The 23,617-nt window shown below is 43.9% G+C and overlaps 1 protein-coding gene across 8 annotated transcripts in view; it reads left to right on the forward strand.

Annotated features, from left to right (window-relative positions):
• EVA1A (eva-1 homolog A, regulator of programmed cell death) overlaps positions 1–5,040 on the forward strand; it is a 56,348-nt gene extending 51,308 nt beyond the window's left edge. For 5 of the 8 annotated variants that reach the window (XM_074354397.1, XM_074354394.1, XM_074354395.1 and 2 more), the window contains one exon: positions 3,787–5,040. In XM_074354397.1, coding sequence (XP_074210498.1) covers positions 3,787–4,157 — 371 coding nt within the window. In that variant the 3' untranslated portion in view covers positions 4,158–5,040. The remainder of the gene's footprint in view (positions 1–3,786) is intronic. The other 3 variants (XR_012502924.1, XM_045505054.2, XM_074354391.1) reach the window with 3 other exon arrangements.
• The last annotated feature ends 18,577 nt before the right edge of the window (positions 5,041–23,617 follow it).

Raw genomic sequence — 23,617 nt, forward strand, 5'->3', positions numbered from 1 at the left:
CACTCATGGAATTCTTCAGTTCCAGAATTTGATTCTTTTTCCTGGCTTCTAACTTTTCGCTAAATTTTTTTCTCATTTTGTACATGTATTTTTCCCCCCTGATTTCATTGAATTGTCTTCTGTGTTTCTTGTAGCTCATTGTTTTCTCAAAACAGCTATTTCGAATTCTTTATCCACTGGATTATACGATTTTATGCTTTCGAGCTCAGTTATTCCAGGAGTTTCATCTTTTTGTCGTGTCATGTTTTCTTGATTTTTCCTCTTTCTTGTAGTTCTGCGTTGCTGGCTTTGCCTCTGAGCAGCATCCACCTCCTCAAATCTTTACTAATTGCCCTCAGAGAGGGTATGTTGTTTGTTGGTTCTCTTTTGTCTGGAGTTCTCTCTGACCCTGTGTGTATACACTCCACATTCCTTGCTCCCTCTTGTAGCAGAATTCTTAAGCTTTTATGTCTTCCCTGGTTATAACTCACCTGACTGGCTGCTGGAAACCTCTCTTGTTTTCCAGAAGGTAGTGCTATAGCTCATTTGTATTTTCTGTCTTGCCCACAGATCTGGTCTGTTTTTCTGATAACACTCCGTTTCCCCTACTAACTCTTGCTGCCAGTCTCTGAGTGCGCTCAAGGCGGCACTGCAGAGGGAGGGGAGGTGTGGGTTTAGCACTTGGGGTGTTAGGGGTCCCCACCAGCTGGTGGGGAGATCCTGGGCTGAGATTCTCCCAGAAGCTCTTAAGTGGATTTCCTGTTGAAGCCCTGAGCACAGACAGCAGGTATCATGTCCCTTTAATGCCTTCTGATATTCTTATCAGCCTTTCCTGATCACCTCCTTGCCCCTAATCATGGAGGTTCTCCTTCAAGTACTCTGAGTATTGCTGGAGAGAAATCAGTTTCTCTTTTAGCATCCAGCACTGCTAGGGTAGCTGGGCACTCACACACTACTCTCCTTTTTGCCTATGGAGAGGTCACCACGGGAGAGTTTGGTCTCTTACTGTGTCAATTTGTGGGGAGGGGAAGAACTGGAAAACTTCCTCACCCTCTCTGCTGCATCCAAACTCATGTGTGTGTTTTTCCCTCCAGTGGTGCTCTAGTCACCTCTAGGGGGGCTGTGCTTTTACAAGTTCTCTCTCATCAGTGGGTATTTGCCCAAATCAGCACTATCCAGCTTTTCCCCAGTCATGACTGGGAGGTGTTGGGACAGGTTTGCTGGCTCTGTTGATTCTGCAGCCCAAACCAAGGTCTGTCTATTACTAGAGGAACAGGTAGGCGAGACTCCTCCCCAGTTCCTTGATGTATGTTATTAGATCACACACTCCCACAGGGGCACTCTTGTTTGTGCGTATAGCCCTAATTAATCTTTTTAAAAGGGATGGCAAACAGTAAGGATGTCTCACACCACCATGATGTTGACACCATTCCCCTGTCATTGTGTTTCTATTTTTGACTACTCTTATGTTGACTATTTGTGTTTTCTATTTCCTTCTCTAGTCTTTTCTTTGTACCTATAATTTATATCTATTTTATTCACATCACTGTCATTTCAGTGGGGGTTTCAGAGAGAAAGGGGGATCATAAACACATGTGTTCAACATGCTGTGTTCAGATTGACAGAACCTTTACTGGGTACAATTTGGAATGTATAAAACCTCAAAATTCCTATGCCCTTTGACGCAGCTGTTCTATTTTTAAATAAATAAACTGCATAATTAATTCTGCATCCGCGTAAAGAGATGTATACAAGGACATAATGATATTGACTCTAGCACTGATCATAATAGTAAAAAATTGGAAACAATTTATATGCTATCAACAAGGAAAAGGTTATATATACTTTGATGTCTGTATTGCAGAATCATACCCAGCAGTCAAAAGGAATGCTATTGACAAATCCTGAAATCTCTCTAAGACATATTTTTAAATTTAAAAAGCAAATATGAATCATATATCATCCCACTTATAGTCCTAAAAACCCCACAAAACTATATATTTTGATTCATACTTACAAGTGAATATAGATTATGGACCGATTTGCTGACGTCAATCTTGAGTCCTGTTGGATTGACCATGCCCTCTGACCCAAGGCCAGGCATGTTTCAGCGTACTCAGCATAACTAGAAAGGGGGATCTGTTCACTCAAAGGCTCTCATTCTATTGAGCACATCATACAGTGATCACCACTGGACCCACTACGCCCAGTGATCATCAACAGAATGATTATTTTCTTCTCTCACCAAGGCAGGGCTTAAATAACTCCCCTATCAATTGACCTCATGGGGTGATTCAAAAATGCCTACCCTAGCTTTCAATCTGTGACTTATGTTAGCTATTGCTGCATAACAAATTGCAGATCTTCCTCAATTTACAATGGGACTAGGTCCCAATAAACCCATTGTAAGCTAAATACATCCTAGGTCAAAAATGCGTTTAATACCCCTAACCTGTGGAACATAGTGGCTTAGCCTAGTCTACCTTAAATGTGTTCACAACACTTAAATTAGTTTGCAGTTGGGCAAAACCACCTAACACAAAGCCTATTTTATAACAAAATGTTTACCATTTCATGGAATTTATTGACGGCTGTACTGGAAGTGAAAAACAGAATGGCTGCCTAGGCTCAGAATGGTTCTAAGTGTGTTGGTTGATCGTGTGGCAGACTGGGGGTACAAATCACTGCCGCTGCCCAGCATCAGGAGAGAGGATTGTATTGCATGTTGTTAGCACAGGGAAAGATCAAAATTCAGAATTAGAAGCATGGTTTCTGCTTGGATGCATATTGCTTTGACTCCATTGTAAAGTTGAAAAATTGTTAAATCTAGCCCTTATAATTTGGGGACCATCTCTACCCCCAAAACAAAAACACATATTAATTATCACCCAGTTTCTGGAGGTTAGGAGTCTGTACTTGGCATAGCTGGGTTCTCTGGTTCAAGGTGTCCCACAAGGTTGCTGCAAAGCCAAGGTTCTGGACACCTCAAGGCTCCAACAGGGAATGACTTGCTTCAAAATTTTAAATTCCAGTAAAATACCATTACTTATTGCAAAAGTAATCTCAGTGAGGTATAGGATACTTAAAATCTAGCTAGGCAAAAGAAAATTGCAAATACACAGACACATATTCATACACTTCCAAGCTCACTTACATGGCTGTTGGTACAATCCAGTTCTTTGAAGACTATTAATCAGAGGCCACTCTTAATTCCTCACTTTGTGGGTCTCTCTGTAGCCCAGCTCATAGCATGGGAACTGACTGAATCAGAGCAAGCGAGTGAGAAAAGTTAGAGAGCTCATGAGTAAGTTGGAAGTCAGGCTTAGGTTACCTAAGCTTCAGGTCATCTATCATTTTTGTTAGAAATAAGTCACTAGGTCCAGCCCTGGAAAGGAAGGGCTTGCATGAGAGTATGAATACCAAGAGGCGAGAATCATCTTAGAAGTCGCCTACAATTTATGATTAAAAGGTAATTCAAGGGGTTGCAGGAGCAAATTCAGAGGCAACGATTTTTCTGGTATAAGCAATTGGCATCTACACACAGTTACTTCTCACAGATACTAAATAATACTTTTTTTTTTTAATAGTGAAAGAATTCCATACACTCTTTACCCACATTTGCCATTTGTTGAAAATTACATTTTGAATACATTATGTAATTTGTCACAAGGGAAGGCAATATTTGTAACCACAAAAGCTTTGGGGTCTGGTGAGAGGCGTGCGTCCTGTTCTGGAATCATATTTGCTCTCTGCATATATAGTTCTCATCTCTCAGATGTTCCCTTCTGTCTCCTCCTCTTCCTCCAGAGAGTCCTGAGCGAGCAGCTCTGTACTTTGTCTCTGGCGTGTGCATTGGGCTGGTCCTCACTTTGGCTGCCTTGGTGATCAGGATCTCTTGCCACACAGACTGCCAGCAGCATCCCCAGAAGAAGCTCGCGCAGGACGGAGAAAGCAGCGACTGCAGCGACAGCGAGGACGGCAGCTCAGACGCGGTATCCGATGTCTCGGTCAGGAGACACCGCCGCTTCGAGAGGACTTTGAACAAGAACGTCTTCACCTCGGCAGAGGAGCTGGAGCGCGCCCAGCGGCTAGAGGAGCGGGAACGCATCATCAGGGAGATCTGGATGAATGGCCAGCCTGAGGTCCCCGGCACCAGGAGCCTGAACCGCTACTACTAGGGGCAGACAGGGACCCGCACCGCCCTGGAAGCCTCCTGGAAGAGAAAGGGTCCACAGGGGCGGTGAGCCCAAAGGGCTGCGCGCAGTTCTGCTACTCTGGCCAGAGGCAAGCAGGACACTCTCATTTTCCAGCCAGGAGGACTGGCTTCTCTCTTCTGACTAAACTTAAGGGAGAAGCAGAGAAACGGAGTTGGTTCATCTCTCCAGGTCTTGTAATGGTGCTGAAAACCCTCACCAACAATGTGCATGGAGATCAGAAAAACAACTGTGGTTCCCTTTGAATTCTGAGGATCTCAGAAGCTTCTGCAGACTTCACTGTTATATGTTATTTCTTTACAAAAGGAAATATTATAACATGAGTGCGAGGAAGAGCAGGGTTGACTTAACCCAGTGAATGCAATTTACTTAATGACTCCATGCTATGGAGATGATTTTGATCCACACAGCATGATCCATGCATATTATTTAAGTCTGATTCTTTAAATCTCGTGTTGCAGTGGCGACCTCGTCCATTTTAACTGGCACCTCAGGGATTAAAATCCTATATTTTTAATTACAGTTCCCACTTCTCATGAAAATTAATAATGTATTAGAGATGTGTCAGTGAAATAGAAAAGTGTAAATAACCTCACAAGATGAAGGGTTTTATGTTAAATAGCTTATAAAGAATATATTAAGATACATACTTGAAAATGCTGCACAAGAATAAAAGCTGTGTTTTTCCCCCTTTTGGAGAGAAAAAAATTTTGTTATGACTCTAGATAATTATGATTTTAAACATTTTGTTAAAAAATGTTTTTGGATTTGTAAGAGAAGATGGGAATGGGAGGTAAGGAATAAAGCCAAATTAGGTTGGGATGAAAAATAAATGTTACATAAGATCTTTTTTGTTTCATGTTCTTCTCTGCAGTTACACTTACCTTAAACAGCAGCCCTTTTATATAGATGGGTATGGTTTTGTTTGTTTGTTTGTTTTTTGTTTTTCACCAGGCCCTTCAAGTAACTGGAGAACTGTGAGCAATGGAGAAACTGGAGAATGGAGTAATGGCCCCTACGTGATGAGATGTGATCAGACCTCTACGTAATGTTTCATTTTCTGTATGCTTATGTTATGGCTACAGTGTATTTGAGTGATTGTTAAGCAGATAGAGGAATAGATGATTACCCGAGGGCAGACATAATATGATGGCCTCATACGGAGAGGGGACGTTGGTAAGGAAGGAAGAGAGTCAAGGCTGAACCGCGTTTGGAAATGAGTTGCAGAGGAGGAAGGAGCATCCTCCAGACTGACAGGCAGGAGTAATGAGTTCTGTCCGTCTGTTGGCGCCCTGCTCTTGCGGTGCAGTGGGCTCCTTTGTCTGCCTCTCTGGATGCTCCAAAGCCTTCCTGTTGGATTTCCTCTGTTCATTGACTTTGTCATCATACCTGAGAGGATGGCTGGGAGAGTTTCTCTGCTGGAGTTCTATTACTCTAGCAACCCACTCTTAGCAATAAGGGTTTGGAGGCTGTCTTAAGATTGAACGGTCACAAATACCCCTTTCCCAAATCTTGTTAAATCAGTGTCTCTGAATCTGGATTCCCATCCTTGTAGTTTCAGTCCGCTGGCAACAAGTGTGGGAATCATCCCACTCCCCTAGGCTTTATCTTAACATCATCCATCTTCGTCTCGGCCTCTATTTTTAAATTGAAATATAGTTGATTTTTTATCATTGTATTAGTTTTAGGTATACAGCATAGTGATTCAGTATTTTTACTGATTATACTCCTTGAAAGTTATTACGAGATAACGGCTGTAATTCCCTGTACTATATAATATATCCTTCTTGCTTATCTATTTTATTCCTTTCAACAAAGGTTGATGGAGGATGAGGTAGATATAATGTTGAGCAAAACAATCTCTCCTGGAGCAGTTTATGATTAGCTGGAAAAATAAGACACTGGTAAACTGGTACCAATAACTATAATGTCAGAATTTAATACCTCGTAAAAAAATAGTTGTAGGCAGGTGCATTTTTTTTCAGCAAATGTGCTCTGCTTGTGCACAAAGTTTTAAGTTAGCATCTCTGCCCCACAGGGCACCTCTGGTTGGCGGAGGAAATCAGAGCCTCTGTCCCAAGGAAGCAAGGATTGTTTTTCTGGTTTGAAGCTGCAAAGAGTTTAAAGCAGCAGAGAACACATGATCTAACCCTTAAAGAACAGGCAGGATTTCTTTGGGAAGAAGGGAGGGGTCAGCATCCCAGAGCTCAGTGCTCGGCTTGAACATCTGTGGCAGAAATAAGGGAGGCTCTGAGCCGGCCAAGACCCTGGGGTGGGGCCTCTGCAGGGACCGACTTCCTCAAGCACCTTCCATCACCTCGTGAGAGATCACCACAAACTTAGTGCCCAAACCCGAAATTCTTGTGTGATCTTTAAAAGAACGGCAGACGGCTGCATTTATCTTAGTCACCCTGTAACAGAAAAGAACAAAACTGACTATATTAGATCTGTTCCTTTAGCTTTAACTGCTGTGCCCTGTTTTCTAGGCTTAGTCTAGCTCGCTCCACACCCACGTGAAGAGAACAAAGTTGCAGAATAGAGAGTAACATTTGTTTTGTTGGAGGTTTTGCAGGAGCACCATGAGCTGGCCCACGTGGACAGCTGCAGGAACAAAGAATTCCTGCAGCAAGAAGTTTGCAAGGACCAACCACACCCGCTCCCCTGTTTTTTTGTATAAAAGGAGCCTGTATTCTGACTGGACCAGGATGGTTCTCCAAAAATTAGTCCACCATCCTCTCCGTCTGCCGGCTTTCCAAATAAAGTTGCTATTCCTTGCCCCAGCACCTTGTCTCCCCGTTTACTGGCCTGTCGTGCGGTGAGCAGAATGAGTTTGGACTCAGCAACAACCCCAGATCAAAACTTGAGCAGGCCAGATATTTACCAGAGAAGAAAGAGCTGCAGCCTCTGGGGTGTTGGTGGGGAGTTAGGGAGATGGGGCTACGCTCTCCCCACCCCTCATCTCTCTTTCTTTCCTTCTTTGTCAGTCTTTTTAGAGCCTGACACTGAAAAACAAGCACGGCCCGGCCAGCTACTATTTCAGCCTGTGGGAGCCACGTCAGGTGGTCGGCCTGCCCCGGGCTGAGGACTGTGTGGTGAGGGGTCGGGGCCCCTCTGGGAGGGCAGTGTTGTAGGCGGGACGTGCAGCAGGCGCGAGGAGCGGGAGCAGCCCCCAGCATCGCCTGGGCCAGGTGGGCCGTGGAGTCCATTCAAAGACGCACACAAGCAAAGAGCAGGAGCTAGAAGGTGTTTGGTGGGTTGAGGGGGAGGGCGTGTTATTATTTTACTTTTGTTTTTCTTTTCAAGGGAAGGAACCACGTGAGAGTCCTCTATTGACACTTGGGTGTGATCTTGGCCGGTATAAGAGCCGTGGGCATTCCTGGAGCTTTTCCAGTAAGTATGCTCACTCTCTGCACTGCCTTTCCACTTCTTAAAGAAATTTGTCATAAGTGTAATTCCCAGGGTGGAAGTTTTAGAACCTTGAAAGAACTTTCAGAACTTTGAAGTGCAAAACTGCTTGACTCTCCTGTATTACACTCCCAGCAGCACAGAGTGGGCATCGGGGCTCAGGGCACCCAGCAAGTTTGTGGGGGAAAGTATTAACCTTCTGCCTGATTAAGAATCAACAAGCCCCTCAGGCCTTGCTGCTTATGAGTTGTTTTGGGAACACTGTGGAGTGTGGGTTTGGAGTCAGATAACTGAGTCTGGATCCCCGACTTGCAAGGATTTGGCATGGCCCCCAGAGCCCTCCTGAGAAATGGGCAAGTGCCCAGGTGCCCTTCTGCTCTGTCTCATTGGATCTTGGTGTCAGCCTGCATGGGGGAGGGGATGCTGGCTTTGTCCCCTGAGGCTTACAGAGTTCCAGGGCTCATCCCAGTGCAGAGCTGACCACAGGGCTTGTGAGCGCTGGGGGCTGTCTAGTGCTTCAGAGGTCTCAGTGTGTTCCACGTGCTGCAATGAGGATGCCACCGGAGCCCAAATGAGCCTCCAGCCCCCGGGCACTCCTGGCTGTGGCCACACACAGGGACCTTCTCTGGGAAGGGGCTCAGCTTGGAGGGTGTGGAGGCTGGGGTTAGGGGAGGCAGTGAGGCCCACAAGGACCATGCTTCTGGGCCGGCCAGGTGGGAGGGCTTCAGAAAGTTGGCCGCACATCTTTCTCACTCAGTCTGGGCTGAAGTCCTTGATAGTTGGCTCTCAGAAGGAAGCTCAGAAAGTGGTCTTTTCTAAAGTGTCACAATTTCTAAGCAGACTCAGACCTGGGTGCAGACCATCTGCATCTTGGACCTTTACTCTTCTTCAAACAACCTCAGAACAGGTGGGCTTGCTTTCCTTGGCAAAAGTGACTCAGGGACAAGCGTGCATCTAACTCGCACTCGTGTCCGCGTGTGTGCGCGCGCGCGCACGCGCGCGGGACCAGCGAGGAGAGAGGTATGTTCCCACGTGGGATGGAAGTGGAGTAAAAGTGACATTTTTCACTGGGCAGAATGTGACTTTAAACCAACGTGACTGGTTTTATGGGACAGAAAGTTCTGGGCCACTGTTTGAAATGCGCTCATGCCACAGACTTTGAGGAAGCGTGGCTTCTTAGCCCAAGTGAAAATGATGTGGTTTAACAGAAAACGTGACCCAGAACAAGTGCATCAAATGGCCAGGAGAACACGTGGGTCAAGGACTCCTGGAAACTTTAGAGACAGGCTTAGAGTCACACCCCCCACGTTTGCTGCATGAAGGTGAGTCCCTGTCTAAAGAGTATGTCAGAGTCCTTGTTGATGTCCTTGAATGAGTAAGGCCGTGGGGCCCAAGGTCAAGGTCACAACAACGTGCTTGCAGGGTGAAGTAAATAATGATTGTACACATGTACTGGTTATATAAGTTGTAGAACAAAGAAAGTAGAAATACGCATGCGCTAGTAGTGTTCTATAAGCCTCATGAATAAAAAAAGACACTGCGCATGTGCAGGCAAAACATGTAAAAGCAGGACAAGTGCGCCAAGGAGCTTGCGCACCACCTTGTGGCAAGAGAATGAAGTGCAGTTTCGCTCCATGTCAGCTCCTGGTGCAATCTGTTTCGCCGTATGGCAGCTTCTCATGCATTTTTCCGGTTGGGCCGCTCACCTCCTCAAATTCCACTTCAGCCTCCCTCGGCTGACACTTGGTGCTGTGAGCAGGATGAGTCTAGTGCCCCTTCTGAGCCCCCTACCCCTGACGGGGATACTCAGATGGAAACTATATGGCCCCCTACCTCCCTATGGCACCTGGTGGCAACCTATTTGCTGGCATGGCTCAACCTGAGGATTGGGACACAATGGCACCCCAGCCAGATGACGTCCAGAGGGCACTAGAATTGTTAGCAAATAATGTCCCATTAGCCCACCAAGAGGCAACCAAAAGGGTGGCCTAAATGTTCTTAGCGGTTTTGTGGCATGCTAGCAAAAACATGAGAGAATTGCAGACAAAAATGGAGCAGTTATAGCACAAAGAAGAGGAATTCAGGCAGAAACTCAGCACAGCAAAAAGTACCCACATGGTCCTAGCTCCGCCGCCTCAAAGCAATTAGATCTGCACAATTCCAGTTCCACCATCTCCAAAAGCGGTAAAACCCCCATTCTACTGCATCTACTGCCCGTGGTGAGGCAATGGGTGAAACTGGCTTGGGGGAACTCCTACAGGACCACGGCAGGCGACGCAACAAACCACCTATGCGCCTTAAACATCAATGGAATTGCGAAACCTAACAAAGCAATTCAAGCAACGTATGGGTGAATCAGTCCCTGCGTGGCTATTATGCCTTTGGGATGATGAAGCTGACCAGGCTGATCTATCTCCGAAGGAGATGAGCCAGCTGGCCAGCATAACGACCGTCCCCTCATTGTAGCAACAGCTGCAAACTATTCCCCAGTCTAATGATTATACTGGCAACCATACATTGATAAGCTGGTTGATGGCTGCTGTGTGCACTGTATGGGATAATGCAGGGATTTGCCTGAACGTGTGAGTAAATGGACCACATATTTGGACTTAGCGCAAATTATCCAAGAAATGGGCATGCGCCAGATGATGTTTGCTTTGCATTTCTGTAGTTCAGATGATGAGCTCCTTACAGCTCAGATGAAGGATTTGATTTTGGCTAGTGGCCCAACAGGAACATTTGGGACTATGGCGACACGACTAGCACCACACGTAGATCGTCCTGTACATGAGGTAACTGAGGCTCTGGCTCATCTGGGGGACATAAAGGTGCACCAAAAAGGGGCGCATACTGCCAAGACTCAAGGTGAATCCAAGACCTCCTCCCATGCAATGACTCAGAAGGAGAAATTCACACGGAGGAAGAAAAAGGGGAATGTTCCAATTTTGGGAGGGCCCAAAAACTAGATCGCCAGCAGATATGATATGATTTACTGGCAGCTGGCTTGTCTGTATAAAATTAGATGGCCAGCCATTGGAGGTTCTGATAGCCTTATGGAAGAAATTAAGGCCTGAGCAACAATATACTCCATTGCCAACCTCCCATCAGGCCCAAGAGGTGGCCTTCGCTGATTTCTTCCCAGACTAGGAGGAAAACCAAGACATCTGAGACATGGGGCACCCCAACAACCAAAGGCCACATATTGAACTGACTATTCACTGGTTCCCCACAAATAAACAGTGAGTACTGGCGCTAGTAGATACAGGAGCCAAAATTACATTGGTGCATGGAAATCCAGAGCATTTCCAGGGACCATGGGTTGAGGCTCATGTTGAAGGGAATCTCTAGAAACACTTACCCCCATTTCTCAGCATGTTTCCTAGAGCCAGTTCCAAGGTAAAGGCAGTTTGCCTTGTAAAATCGAGTTTGGGCAAAGGCCTCCCATTATCTATAGGTAGGCTGGTCTCCCAAACACAAAATCTCTGTGTTCGCAATAGGGGAGATGAAGGACAGCTTCCACACACATTCGGATCCCAAAATAGAACATGTGTAGAAGTGGTCATTCAGCCAGGCTAAAGTGGAGGGCAATCTCTACACACAATTACCACAGTTTCAAAGCATGTTTCCTAGAGCTGGTTTCAAGGTGAAGGAGGTTCACCTTGCGCATTCTGACCAGTGTGAAGTGACACCTCATTGTAGTTTTGATTTACATTTTTCTGATAATTAGTTATATTAAGCCACTTTTCATGTGCCTGTTAGCCATCTGTATGTCTGCATTGGAGAAATGTCTGTTTAGGTTTGTTCCCATTGTTTCATTGGGGTTTTTGTTCTTGTTGTTATTGAGTTATTTGAGGTGTTTGTATGTTCTGGAAATTAAGCCCTTGTCAGTTGCATCATTGGCAGATATTTGCGATCTTTTCTTTGAACATCAAGTTTTTCTTTTCTTGAAGGAGTTTTTAAGATTGTTAACTCTAATATGAAGTTATATTGTGAAATTTAGTTTGGGCATGTATGGAGCGCTGCAGTGTGTGTTTTTAATGCCTTGTGATGATTTTATTGAAAGTGCTGCCTGTGGCATCAGCATCACCAAAATGACTGCAGCCCTTAACTGGTGTTGTTTGTGAGGCCACCTCCTGGAAGGCAGTTTAGTTTGTCATTCATGCCACACAATTTCCAATTAAAGACCTGGTTAGAGCCCAAGACTGCTAGCAAGATACGGGCTTTTATTTCTGTATTTGGTGAAGACCAGCTGTCTTGGAGGGACCTGTCAGTGAAATGTGAGTGTACAGAGGTGTACTTGTTCCTTTGCTTTATTTGCAGAAGGGGGACCCTTCAGTCTAGATGTGGTTGTGGAGTGTGTGGACACCTTTGGGTTCCTATTCTTTCTGAAGCCTCTGGGGCCTTTTTACCTTCTGTTGTGAAATTCAAGGTTCACCATGGACACAGACTGTAATTTGAATGGGTGCTTTACTTTGTTTTTTTCTCAAGTGTCTGAATTAGTTGATTATCCCTCCTGAATTCTGAACAAACCTCTAGCACAGGGCAACTTTTTCAAGCAATCTAGATTGTTCTGGGGCAGTAATTCTGGGTCTTCTTCATGGATGTTCTCTTTATAAGTAGACAACAACAAAATGACAAAACACCAAAAGATCTTCCACCATTATTTTGAAATGAAATTATATAAGCAAAGCTATTGTAGTGATAGAATATGTAAATACTTCACTGTGAATAGTGCAAACAAACTCTCAATTATTGAAATCTTGGTCTTTTAAAGCATCTCAGTATAGTATCCTAAACTTGAAAGTAACCAAAGAACGCAGAAACAACTCTCACAAAACCCAGTAAAATGAGGCTTTACAGGCTTTCAAACAAAGTCTAATTTAAGATTCTTGTTTAACACATATTTCTTAAAAATTAATTTGGGTGTTTTCTCAACTTACACTGGATTCCAGGTGCCAAACCTGAAGAAGGGAGTGAATGGGTGGAGGCAAGAATGTGGCAGGAAGTGACAGTCTAAACAGCCTTTGGGGAGGAGGATCCTGAACACCACTGAAGTGGCATTCAGCTTTGTTATTTGTCATATGTGTGTAAAGGATTATGGCATTGAGCCTCTGCACATACTCCAAACCTACGCAGAATCAAGATTGCAAACCCAGTGCACCTTGTTAAATGAAGTGGTCAAAATCAGACTTAATTTCTGTCAGAAAAAAGAGACAATTTTTCAATTCAACCTAGTGCATTAATATGCATCTCAAGAAATAGAAAAATGGCTGAGACATAAATTTAGGACAGTTTCTTGTAAGAGATATAATAAAAGCAGTCCAGATTATAATATAGACCTAATATAATTAACTTATCCACTTTAATAAAAACAAGACAGATAACTCTAATTTTTAATAATGCAAAATAATGTTAAGGAAAATGATGTTAATATCATGAGGAGTGCAACTTTGGAGAATGTCAGTGTACTTTTCAAAGGTTAAAAGCATGACTCTCACACAAATATAAAATGAACACATATCAGAGATTTATTAACTCATTAACTAGGGACTAAGAGGAGAATAAAGCTAGTTCAAAGAGACTTTATAAGACACAGAATATAGTCATAGAAGAAATAATGCTAGTTAGATGCAAAAGTGGTTAGTGTCCCACAGGGCAATAAACCTGTAACCTTTGAATTTGTATTTTCTGTTGGACAGGAATCATTCACTTCTCTACTGTACAAAAGTATACATGTTAACATATAACTTCATGTGTGTGGACCCAAGTCAGTAAGAGATAATACGTCAAATGCTCAGTAATCTGTACCCTGGCAGACATGACATAGCAAGCCAAGTGAACACTCTTGCCTTATTTCCAAGTTTTGAGAAATTTTTAAAATAGGACTGATTAAATAAGAATCAAGGATAAACATGAGCATCAATTGCATTCATATTTTTGATATGGTAATCTGGCTTTTCCCAATAAAATGCATAGAAATTAGGATGATATATAATGCCTGTGTCTCTGGAAGACTTTCAAGTGCCCTGTGTGCCCTCTGAAGACTCCAGGCTTGTAACATGGCTTTAACCAGAGCTATTAATCCTCATCACAAAAAACCCTGAGGTATTATCTCAGGATTGAAGGTGAGAAAACTTGCCCAAGGCTACACAAATACTTAGTACAGAATTATGAGCAGAACACAAGATCTTTGTTTCCTAATTCCACTTACTGACCCCTACTCATGTAAGAATTCAGAGCTGAAATTTATATGCTCCTCCCCGCAGTGTTGTTATTTATCTGCTCCTATTAGAAACCTAACATGACAGAATCTGATTAATGTCCTCCAAATTAGTTTTGAGGACAAAGGAGTCACCTCTGGCCTAGTTATCTCTTTCCCAGACTCAGCAAGCAAAATGGGGAAAGCCCATTTATATGCAAAAATGGCCCATCTACTTATGTGCTTTTGGTTGATGGAGGTCACCTGGAACCCTGAGGCCACTGCCTGTGTGCATGAGCTTGGCCTTGCAAGTCCAGGACCTGTGTGGCTGGTGCTGCAGGAGGAAGGAGCCATGGCTCCAGGCAAATGGAAAGAATTGACCTTCACCCGAAGGTGGTGACAAGTGCTGAGGTGCTCCACCTAGGCTGATCTGACTGAGTCTGGTCTGAGAACATTTGGGCCATCAGGGACTGATGCTGAGGGACAGGATGTGAATTCTGGCAATGGGGGGGTTCCTTCAGGAGGGATCAATGTCGTCAAGGTAGGACTCAGACTTCATTTAAGGCAAAGAGTGGGATTCAGCCCTTCTGGGTTCAATCTGGGGGAGATTTAGTCTGGAACAGTATATGTGAATAAAAGTTCAAGTACTTATGTAATAAAAGCTTTGATACAGAAAGGAGATACAATTTTAAACATGTATGTCCCTAGTGACAGATCACCAAAACATATGAAGCAAAAGCTGTTGGAATGAGGGGAGAAATCATTCTACAATAATAGTCGGAAATTTTAATCCCCCAGTCACAGTGGCAGGGAGGACAACCAGATGGAGGATAAAGGAGAAAACAGAGGACTTAACACAATAAACATCTATCTCCAACAGACACACACAGGACACTCCACCCAGAATAACAGCACACACACTTTTCTCAAGTGCGTGTAACCTTTTCCAGGACAAACATATGCTAGACCACAAATGAAGTTTCAATAGGCTTAAAGACTATCTTCTGTGACCATGGAAGGATGAAGTTTATAGCTATAGATGTTTGCATTAAAAGAACAAGATCTCAAATTAACAACATAACTTTACAATTTAAGGAACTATAAAAAGAAAAATAAGCTAAGCACAGAGCCAGCAGAAGAAAGGAAATAATAAAGATTAAAGCATAGATTAATAAAACAGAGAACAGAAAAACAATAGGAAAAAAAATCAATGAAACCAAAAGTTGGTTTTTCAAAAAGATCAACAAAGTTGATGAAACTTTAGCTGGATAGGATTAAGGAAAAAAGAGAAGACCCAAATTACTGAAATGAGAAGTGAAAGTGGAGACAGTACTACTGGTTCTACAGAAGCACAGATTAGAAGAAGACAGTATGAACAATTGCACACAGGTAAATCGGATAACCCAAAAGAAATGGACAGATTTCTAGAAAGCAGAACCTGCCAAGGCTGAATTACAAAGAAAGAGAAAATCTGAATAGACCTGTAACTAGTAAGGGGGTTGAACTAGTAAGAAACCTACAGAGAAAAGCTGTAGCCTCATCGGTGAGTTCTGCCAAACATTCAAAGAAAAACTAATACCACTTCTTGTCCAGCTTTTCCCAAAAATTGAAGAGGGGAGACCACTGCTTAATTCATTCTATGAGACCAGAATAAATTTCTTACCAACACCAGACAAAGACAGTACAAAAAAAAAAAAAAAATAGAAAGAAAGAAAGAAAAGAAAAAGATAAAGAAAATATCCCTTATGGATATTGATGTTAAAATACTGAAAGCTGTTTTCCGAGTGGATGGACCTATATAGAGTGGATAATAAAAATTCAATGCATTTGAATCTGCCCATGGTTTTTATGAAGGAATAGATAGCATTTTATAGAGAACCAAAAGAAATTTTAAGTTTACCTTTACTGAATGAGAACTGAACAGGATTAAGATCTATGTTTTGTATGGTGAGGTGAAATTTTGACATTTGGTAGATTTTTTAAAAAGGTAAAGGAAATTGTCACAGTCACAAATGTCTGCATGCCAAATGAAGGGAAGTGGGGGAACAGTGCAACACCAGTATGTAATCTTATGGAGGCTGTGGACTTAATTCTGGACAAAGGAAGTTTTGAAAAAAACTTTTGGTTGTCTTGATGTTTTTTAAAGCCAATCTGAGTGGATAAAATATCCAGTTTCTCTACCATTAGCTTTTTCCTTTCCAAACACAGGTAGTGATTTTAGTGGACTAAATTACTCTTTAATGGCTGGGTGTGCTAAGGAAGAAAGCAGTGTGATTTTCTCCTGGGGGGTGTGTTAATTGCACTTATCAGGTGAAGAAGTTCTCATATTTTATAACAGGAGGGGAGAAGCACAATTAAAAGCAAGACATCCTCAAGTTAGAGTTATTTCCTTGGATGTTTGCATTTAAAGGCCTGGTTCTCAGGACCAAGAGAACACACCTCTTGCTGTCAGAGGACCTGAGGAAGGGGGTAAGCATTTTAAAGAAGGAAATCTGGGGCTCATTTCCTATTGTCAGAGGTGTAGGTAGTTACTATTTAAGTTTTTATTCTTTCTTAAGTGTAGGACATTTCTTCCTCCATTGCCCTGATAGGAAAAGTGGAGGTTTTGACGTCAGTGGAGGTTTTGATGAAAGACAGGCAGGCTTTGAATTACTCTTGGGGCCACATTTCTGTTTTTATACAGACCAGATTAGTAAAACAAGGTTGGTTGTTTTCAGTTCTTCAAAGAATTGCATATCCTACTCAGTGATAACATCAAGGGGCAGATGCCTCCATCCAACTTCATTATCTTTTATTGCTTCTTTTTGTCAAGGAGGAGACTTCCAACTAAGGTACAAATCAGAAGATTCCCATGTCTAGATTTAGAGCTGTGTGTCTTTGGGATGTTCTCATAGTTCCTTCCACAGAGGTTCAGCATGCTCTCTCTCTCCCTCAGAGTGCATAGTTCCCTTTCAACCCAGTGGGTCTTAGCAAAGAAAAGCCTCACAAATAGCTCCTCTCAGGCCTGGGATAGCAGCCCCCAAATGGGACAAGTTCTGAAACGTAAGATCCTGGCAAAGGATCTGGCCAGTTGGATTTGGTGAGGATTTTCTCCAGGGGGGTTGTATGGAAGATTGCATGGGGACAGTATACATATGTGTGGGAAGGTTGATGGTGTAAATGGATTTTAATTTTTGCTCTAAACCTGATTTCTGTCCTTGTTTTGTTAAGGAACTGTTCTTAGTCTAGCCATGATATTCTTTTGCCTTTCTTTCAGTTTGATCATTCAAGAGGTTTTAATAGGATATTTGTTTTAGTATGAACCTGTAAAAAAATTGTTGTAAATATTTTCTTATCAGGTATTTGGCCAGGACAACCAGTAAATTCTCCCGGCAGTGTTGAACTTTTTCCTCCTAGGGGATCTCCAAAGTTATAGCTATTGGTTGTGACTCAAAACCAGTAAGTCTTTTTTTATAGCTTAACTATAGACAAAAATATGTCACTAAGGAAGGTGAGAAAAGAGCAGGCCTATCATCCAGGGTCCCTCTCAAAGAGCCCACAGAAGTAAAGAGGAGATGAACAGGAGAAAAGGTTTATTTCTAAGCACACAAGAGCCAACCAGAAAAACAACTACCATGTTAAATAGTGAAAGATAAAGGCTTTTTATCAACCTAACTTAATAGGGCAAAGGGAGAGGAGAGAATTGGCTTCTATGACAGGTTTCTTCCAGAAAGACAAATGGGTTCTTTGGAAAACAATGGGATATAAGGAAGTTTGTGATAATGTTCATCGGTACACAGATGGGTGATTTTTGCATTTCCTCAGGGTTCTAAAACACCCCACAGAAAGGACTTATGGTAGGTTTACTCTTGGTCTTGCTCCTGGAAATAGAAGCCATCCTGATGAGGGAATTGATGGCTCTGGTCATTTCTCAGGACTTTTTGCTTTTATTCAGATAAGGGAAGATCCAAGAAGGCTTTTCTTCTGCATCTGTTGAATCTCAGGTATCTTCAGCTGAAAGTGTCCTTATACCAACCATGGGGTTCCACCTGGCTTTCCATTCCTCAAACTTTGTTCTTCTTTTTCAAGATTCTCTGATATGTTCTGAGCCCCTTGCATTTTCCACATGAATTTTAGATTGGTTGTCAGTTTCTGCAAAACACCACCTGGGGTTTGGGTAGGGATTCTTTGACTCCTTAGATCTATTTGTGGCCTGTTGCCATCTTAAGCCTTCAGCCTTCAGCTCCATGAATATGGGGCTATTTTCTGTGAATGTAGGTCTTAATTTCTCTCAACAAAATCTCTCATCTATTGTAGTATTTAGTGTCCAAGTCTGGTATTTCTTCTTCACCTCTGCTGGATACTGATTCAGGACGCAGACATTGTAGAAACTCTACTGCCATGGAGCTGACTTGGAACTGAGTCTTGAGAAGGTTTTGTTCTTTACTAATTCTTAACTCATTTAGAATTCATTCTTTTACTCTCATGCTTATTGTCCTTGTAATAAATTTTTTTTAAAAATAGAAATAATACACTTTAATTATTCCATAGATGAGTAATTAATGGGTCACATTAACATAGGATTTTAATCCTTTTAGAATGAATAGAGTAATACAGACACATTATAAAAAGTTGAAATATCACCTAAAGTAGAAGAGAAGAGATCTCCAAATCCCACCCACAGAGGTGACCATCATGAATGGTTTGGTGCACAGCTCTCAGTCTCTGTCTCTCTCATTCTGTCTATTTCTATCTCTGTCTCTCTCACACACTCAAATCCGATTCATTTACATCTATGCTGATTTCACACATATGTGGTTATACAGATGGGACCCGGGATGCAGATGGTGGGTCCACATGCATCCACCCTGAGGGCTCCCCTGACATCAGGTAGAGACCCTGCACCCACTTCTCTAGCTGCACAGCATTCATTCACCCATGTGAACCAGAACTGATGGATCCCATCCCCCTCCATGAACATTAGTGTTGCTCCCAATTTCCTGCTATTTCAGCCAGTGCTGTGATGAATACCCTTGAAAAGACATCTTTGAAAAGTTGTGCAAGAACTTTGGTGGGATCAGCTCTAAGGATCAGCATTGCTGGGAAAGGGATGCACCTGTGGCACTTTAATGCATCCTGCACACTGTTCTCCCAGAGAGAATTGTCCATTCACTCTTCCTTCCAGGGGATCTGCTGGGGCCTGTGCTTCCTCACATTTAGTTGTCACTAGACTAAAGACCTGCCAGTGTGATGGTGACCAATACTGTCTCCACAGTGTGTACATCTGCGTGTGTCCTCACCTACAAGGTCAAGCATCTCTAACACTCTGGTCACCTGCATTGTCTCTCATTGGAACTGCATGTATTTGTTCTGTTTCTGTTTAGAACACTGGGTTTTGAGAGGTTTTTGGATCACAGGGATGTGAAAACTTTCTCTGACCTTGAGTTATGAGAAATGATTTTCCAGGTTGCGGTTTGTCTTTCCAGCTGTCTTTCTTGGCTTTTATTTGTTTTTTGTTTGTGTTTGGTTTTGTTTTGTCACAAGAAGAGCTAAGCACCTCCCTTCTGTCTTCTGGTGGTGGTGTCACAGGCAGAACAGCCACCCTGAGGTTACGCACGCAGCTACAAAAATGGCTTCATTTTGTGCATCTCATCTTTAATCCACCTGGATTTCCCTTTCAAATAACAAAAATGCTATCTCAAGTAAAAAAAAAAAAATCACCAGCCCCCACCTAAAATAGTGGGCAGACACAAAAAACTACCTTTTGTATAGTTTCATTGATAGGGAACATCCAGGAGAGGTAAAGACACACAGAGAGAAAGGGGATTAGAAGGGTTGTCAGGGGCTGAGGAGGGAGGAAGGGGAGTGCATGCTTTAGATACAGGGTTTTACTTTGAGAAAATAAATGGTCTGGAACTAGACAGTGGTGATGTTCACACAGCATTATGAATGCTCTTAATGCTCCTGAATTGCACAATTTAAAAGGGAAAATTTCTAAATTATATTACTGTCGACTTAAAACAAACATAAATGACACCATAAATAACATGAAATAAAAAGAGGAAATTACAGAGAACCCAAACAAAAATAATGCCACAGGAAGGGAAATAAAGTTCAGGTGTGGGCACGGGATGATGGTGAGAATTCAGAGATGACAGTGTTGGTGGCTGCAGAGGTGGCTCAGCCCGTGGGGGTGGCGATGTCTGAATTGGCTCTGGGTCACCTAGAGGTGCAGATGCAGGTGCCGGAGGAGCTGCAGGAGCAGGCACAGGGTCTCCCTGCAGGACTGGTGGAATTGGACCCAGTCCTGGGTCTCTTACAGGAGCAGGAGCAGGGTCTCCCTGCAGGGCAGGATGAATTGGACCTGGTCCTGGTTCTCCTTCAGGAGCAGACACAGACCTTCCTTGCCAGCATGGTGTTTCCTTATCTCACTCTGGGTCTCCTGCTGGATGAAGATCTTCCTTTTTTGGGTCTCTGGCATCTTCCCCTGCCCTTACCTCCTCTGGATATATATCTGTTGGAAGTGGAGAGAACCTTAAGTCTTGTGGAAATGCTAATGCTATGAGAGAGGAAAAATTTACCCATGTGCCTCCCTTTCCATGTGCCTTTTCAAGGACAGAAATTTTCCCAGACCTTTTCAGACAAGTCCCACCCAAGAACTGCCAAAAAGATGTGTTCTGTGACTGCATTCTACCACATGGGTGGTCTGAGGCCAGTCTTAGCTCTGATCCCAACAGGAGCCTCTGGGGACTCCTCTCTGTGTGGCCCAACCCTTGCCCCTCCCTCACATACACACATGCAACCATGCCTGCCTTCCTCACCATTGGACTCTGTCACAGTGGGCTCCAGGTCCTCCAGCTGACTCACAGGGTGGTTGGCTTGATGCTCCAGGTCAGAGCCAGGTGTGCTGTGCTGCCCATCAGCCCCAGGCAGGACCCTGGTGAGTGGCCTGGGTGGTGTCTGGGCAGAAGGCCTGCCCTGTTCATCTCTGGGCCATGGTTCTGAGGACCCCTCCATGTCCACAGTCACCCAGAGCCTGTGCTGGCCCTCAGCAGTGCGGCACACCAGCCCCTCACTCGGGGAGGTGGAGTGGGTGTCCCCATTCACCAGCTCCTCTCTGATCTGTGGCATGAGGCTCTGCAATGACAGTGACTGGCAGCTGGCCCAGCCTGGAGGCCTCAGAGCCCTGCCTGGTCAGTATCACTGCTGCTTCTGCCCACTCAACCCTCTGCTGCCAGATCAGGCTCAGCCCTTGGCCTGCTCAGATAGTCACCTGGGAAGGAAGAGACACCCAGAGGGCCTGGGCTCCATCTCTGGCATCAGGGCCCTGCCCCAACTCTCCACATCCCAGCCAGCCAGCTTTGACCTGGGTTATGGGTATGACTGGTGCACCAGGCCTCCGACCCTTCCTCAGCCTGCTCTTGCTTGAGGCAGACCCCATCCACACACATGAGTGCCCCACATCCACCAACCAGGAAGGGAATGTAGGGTTACCCAGGTGGGATCCAAGTGGTGGCCTGGCCTGGGTGGGCCTGGCCTGGGCCTCCCTGTGTTACCTTTGGGTCCCTCTGGGCAAACAGCCAAAGGAGTCTGGGGTGAGACCTGACCCAACATTGGTGGCGTAGGTAAAGGCCCTCACTAAAGGCTTTCTTTAGGCTGCAGCCTCTGCATACTGGGACACAACAGGACGTGTTTGAGTGTCTCCAAACAAGTGAGCTGGGTAGGGGGCTTCTCTAGAAAGTGGGTGGCTGGTAACCTAGGTTCCAGGTTCTGTTGGGCTCTATTGCCAGGGAAGTGAGATCACTTCCTGGGGTCCCCTTACCCAAGCTTCCTCCTTACACCAAGCTCCCCAAGGGCCCTTCTGGGCTGCCAACTGCTCATCTCCCACCTTATGCCATGCCCACACACAGTGACACCAAGCCAGCCTGCCCCCACAGCCCTGGGGGGACTGGGTGCAGCCAAGGCCCCAGCTCTGAGGACATAGCTGGGTTCAGACCCAGCTCCCCTTTCTCAGCAGTGCTGTGACCCTGGACAAATCATGTTCCTCTCAGGGTCTCCCCAGTATCCCATCTGCACTGTGGGGGTCACTGCACTGTTCTCTGCTTCCTAGGGAAGCCATCAGGTCTATAGACCTAGAAATACCTACAGCACTTGTAACACCCATAGGCTGGAATCACAGGGAGCTCGTGCACAGACTCAGCAAAGGAAGGATTCCACAGAGGGCTGGCAGAGCACAGAGTACAACCCACACAGGCCTGGGTCTACTCTGGGGTCTGGAGAAAGTCACTCTCCTTGCTGCCTGCTTCCCAGTCCCCCCGTGGGTGTGTTGAAATTAAATACAATTCAGACATTGTCCGCTCTGGCATGCAGCCTTCCAGGTCCTCCTGTTATATTCAGACTCAGGTGCCAGTGTCTCATCTTGGCCTCTGTGTGGGCCTCAACTTTTTGAGGAACCATCATACTGTTTGCCATAGTGGCTGCAACAGTGGATGTTCCCAATAAAAGTGCATGAGGGTTTTCCTTCTGTCCACCTCCTCACCAGTGTTTGTCATTTGCTGTCTTTTGGATGATAGCCATTCTTTCAGGTGTGGGGAGATCATCTCATTGCAGTTTTGATGTGCATTTCTTTGATGATGAGAGACATTGATCATCTTTTCATGTTATCTGTTGGCCATCTGTATATATTCTGTGGAAAAATGTTCGGTCTTCTGCCAATTTTTAAATTAGGTTTTTGGTAGTTGAGTTGTGTGGGTTTTTTGTTGGTCTATTTTGGATATGAACCCCTTTTAGATGCATTTTTTTGTGAATATTTTCTCACATTCACTAGGCTGCTTTTTCATTTTGTGAATGGTTTCTTTTGTTGTTCTAAAGCTTTTCAGTTGGATGGAGTCCCAGTGGTTTATTTTGCTTTTGTTTCCTTGCTTGAGGAGACAGATCCAAAAGATTATTGCTAAGACTGATGTGAAAGAGCTTACTGCCGGTTTTCTTCCAGGAGCTTTATGGCTTCAGGTCCTACACTGAAGTACTTGATTCATTTAGAGGTGGTTTCTGTAGATGGAATGAGAAAGGATCCCAGTTGGTTCCTGTGCATGTAGCTGTCCAGTTTTCCCAGTGCCACTTGTGGAAGATGCTGTCTTTCCCCCATTGTATATTCTCACTTCCTTTGTCATAAATGAATCGACCACATAAGCATGGTTTTATTTCTGGAATTCTAATTCTGTGAATTTCTGTGTATTTCTTTTGTGCCTATAGCATACTGTGTTGATGATTCTAGGTTTGTAGTAGGGTTTACATCAGGTAGCCTATAGTAGAATGTGATGCCTTGAAGCATGACATGAAAGGTTTGTGCTTCTTTCTTAAGATTGTATTGATTATTCACATTCTTTTTTGTTTCCACACACAGTTTGGAATTATTTGTTCTGGTTCTCTGAAAAATTCCATTGGTATTTTGCTAGGACTGGCATCAAATCTCTACATTGCCTTGGAGCGTGGGATTCTTTTAACAATACGATTTCTTCCAATCCATGTGAGCACAGTATATCTTTCCATTCTTTGTGTCATCTTCACTGTCTTTTATCAACATCTCCCAGATGTCTGAGTGCAGGTCCGTGCCTCCTGGGTCGGGTGTGCTCCTGTGTATTATAGTTTGGTTACGGTTGTTGTCGGCGATGTTGTTTTTTTAATTTCTCATTTGCTACCTTGTTGTAAGTGCATAGAAATGGAACTGGCTTATGTCTGTTTAGTATCTTGCAAGTTAATTGAATTTTTTGATGAGTTCTGTTTATTTTTCAGTGTCACCTTCAGGATTCTCTATATACAGTATCGTGTCATCTACAAACAG

Source organism: Camelus bactrianus, chromosome 28, assembly GCF_048773025.1.
Source record: "Camelus bactrianus isolate YW-2024 breed Bactrian camel chromosome 28, ASM4877302v1, whole genome shotgun sequence".
NCBI lineage: Eukaryota > Metazoa > Chordata > Mammalia > Artiodactyla > Camelidae > Camelus > Camelus bactrianus.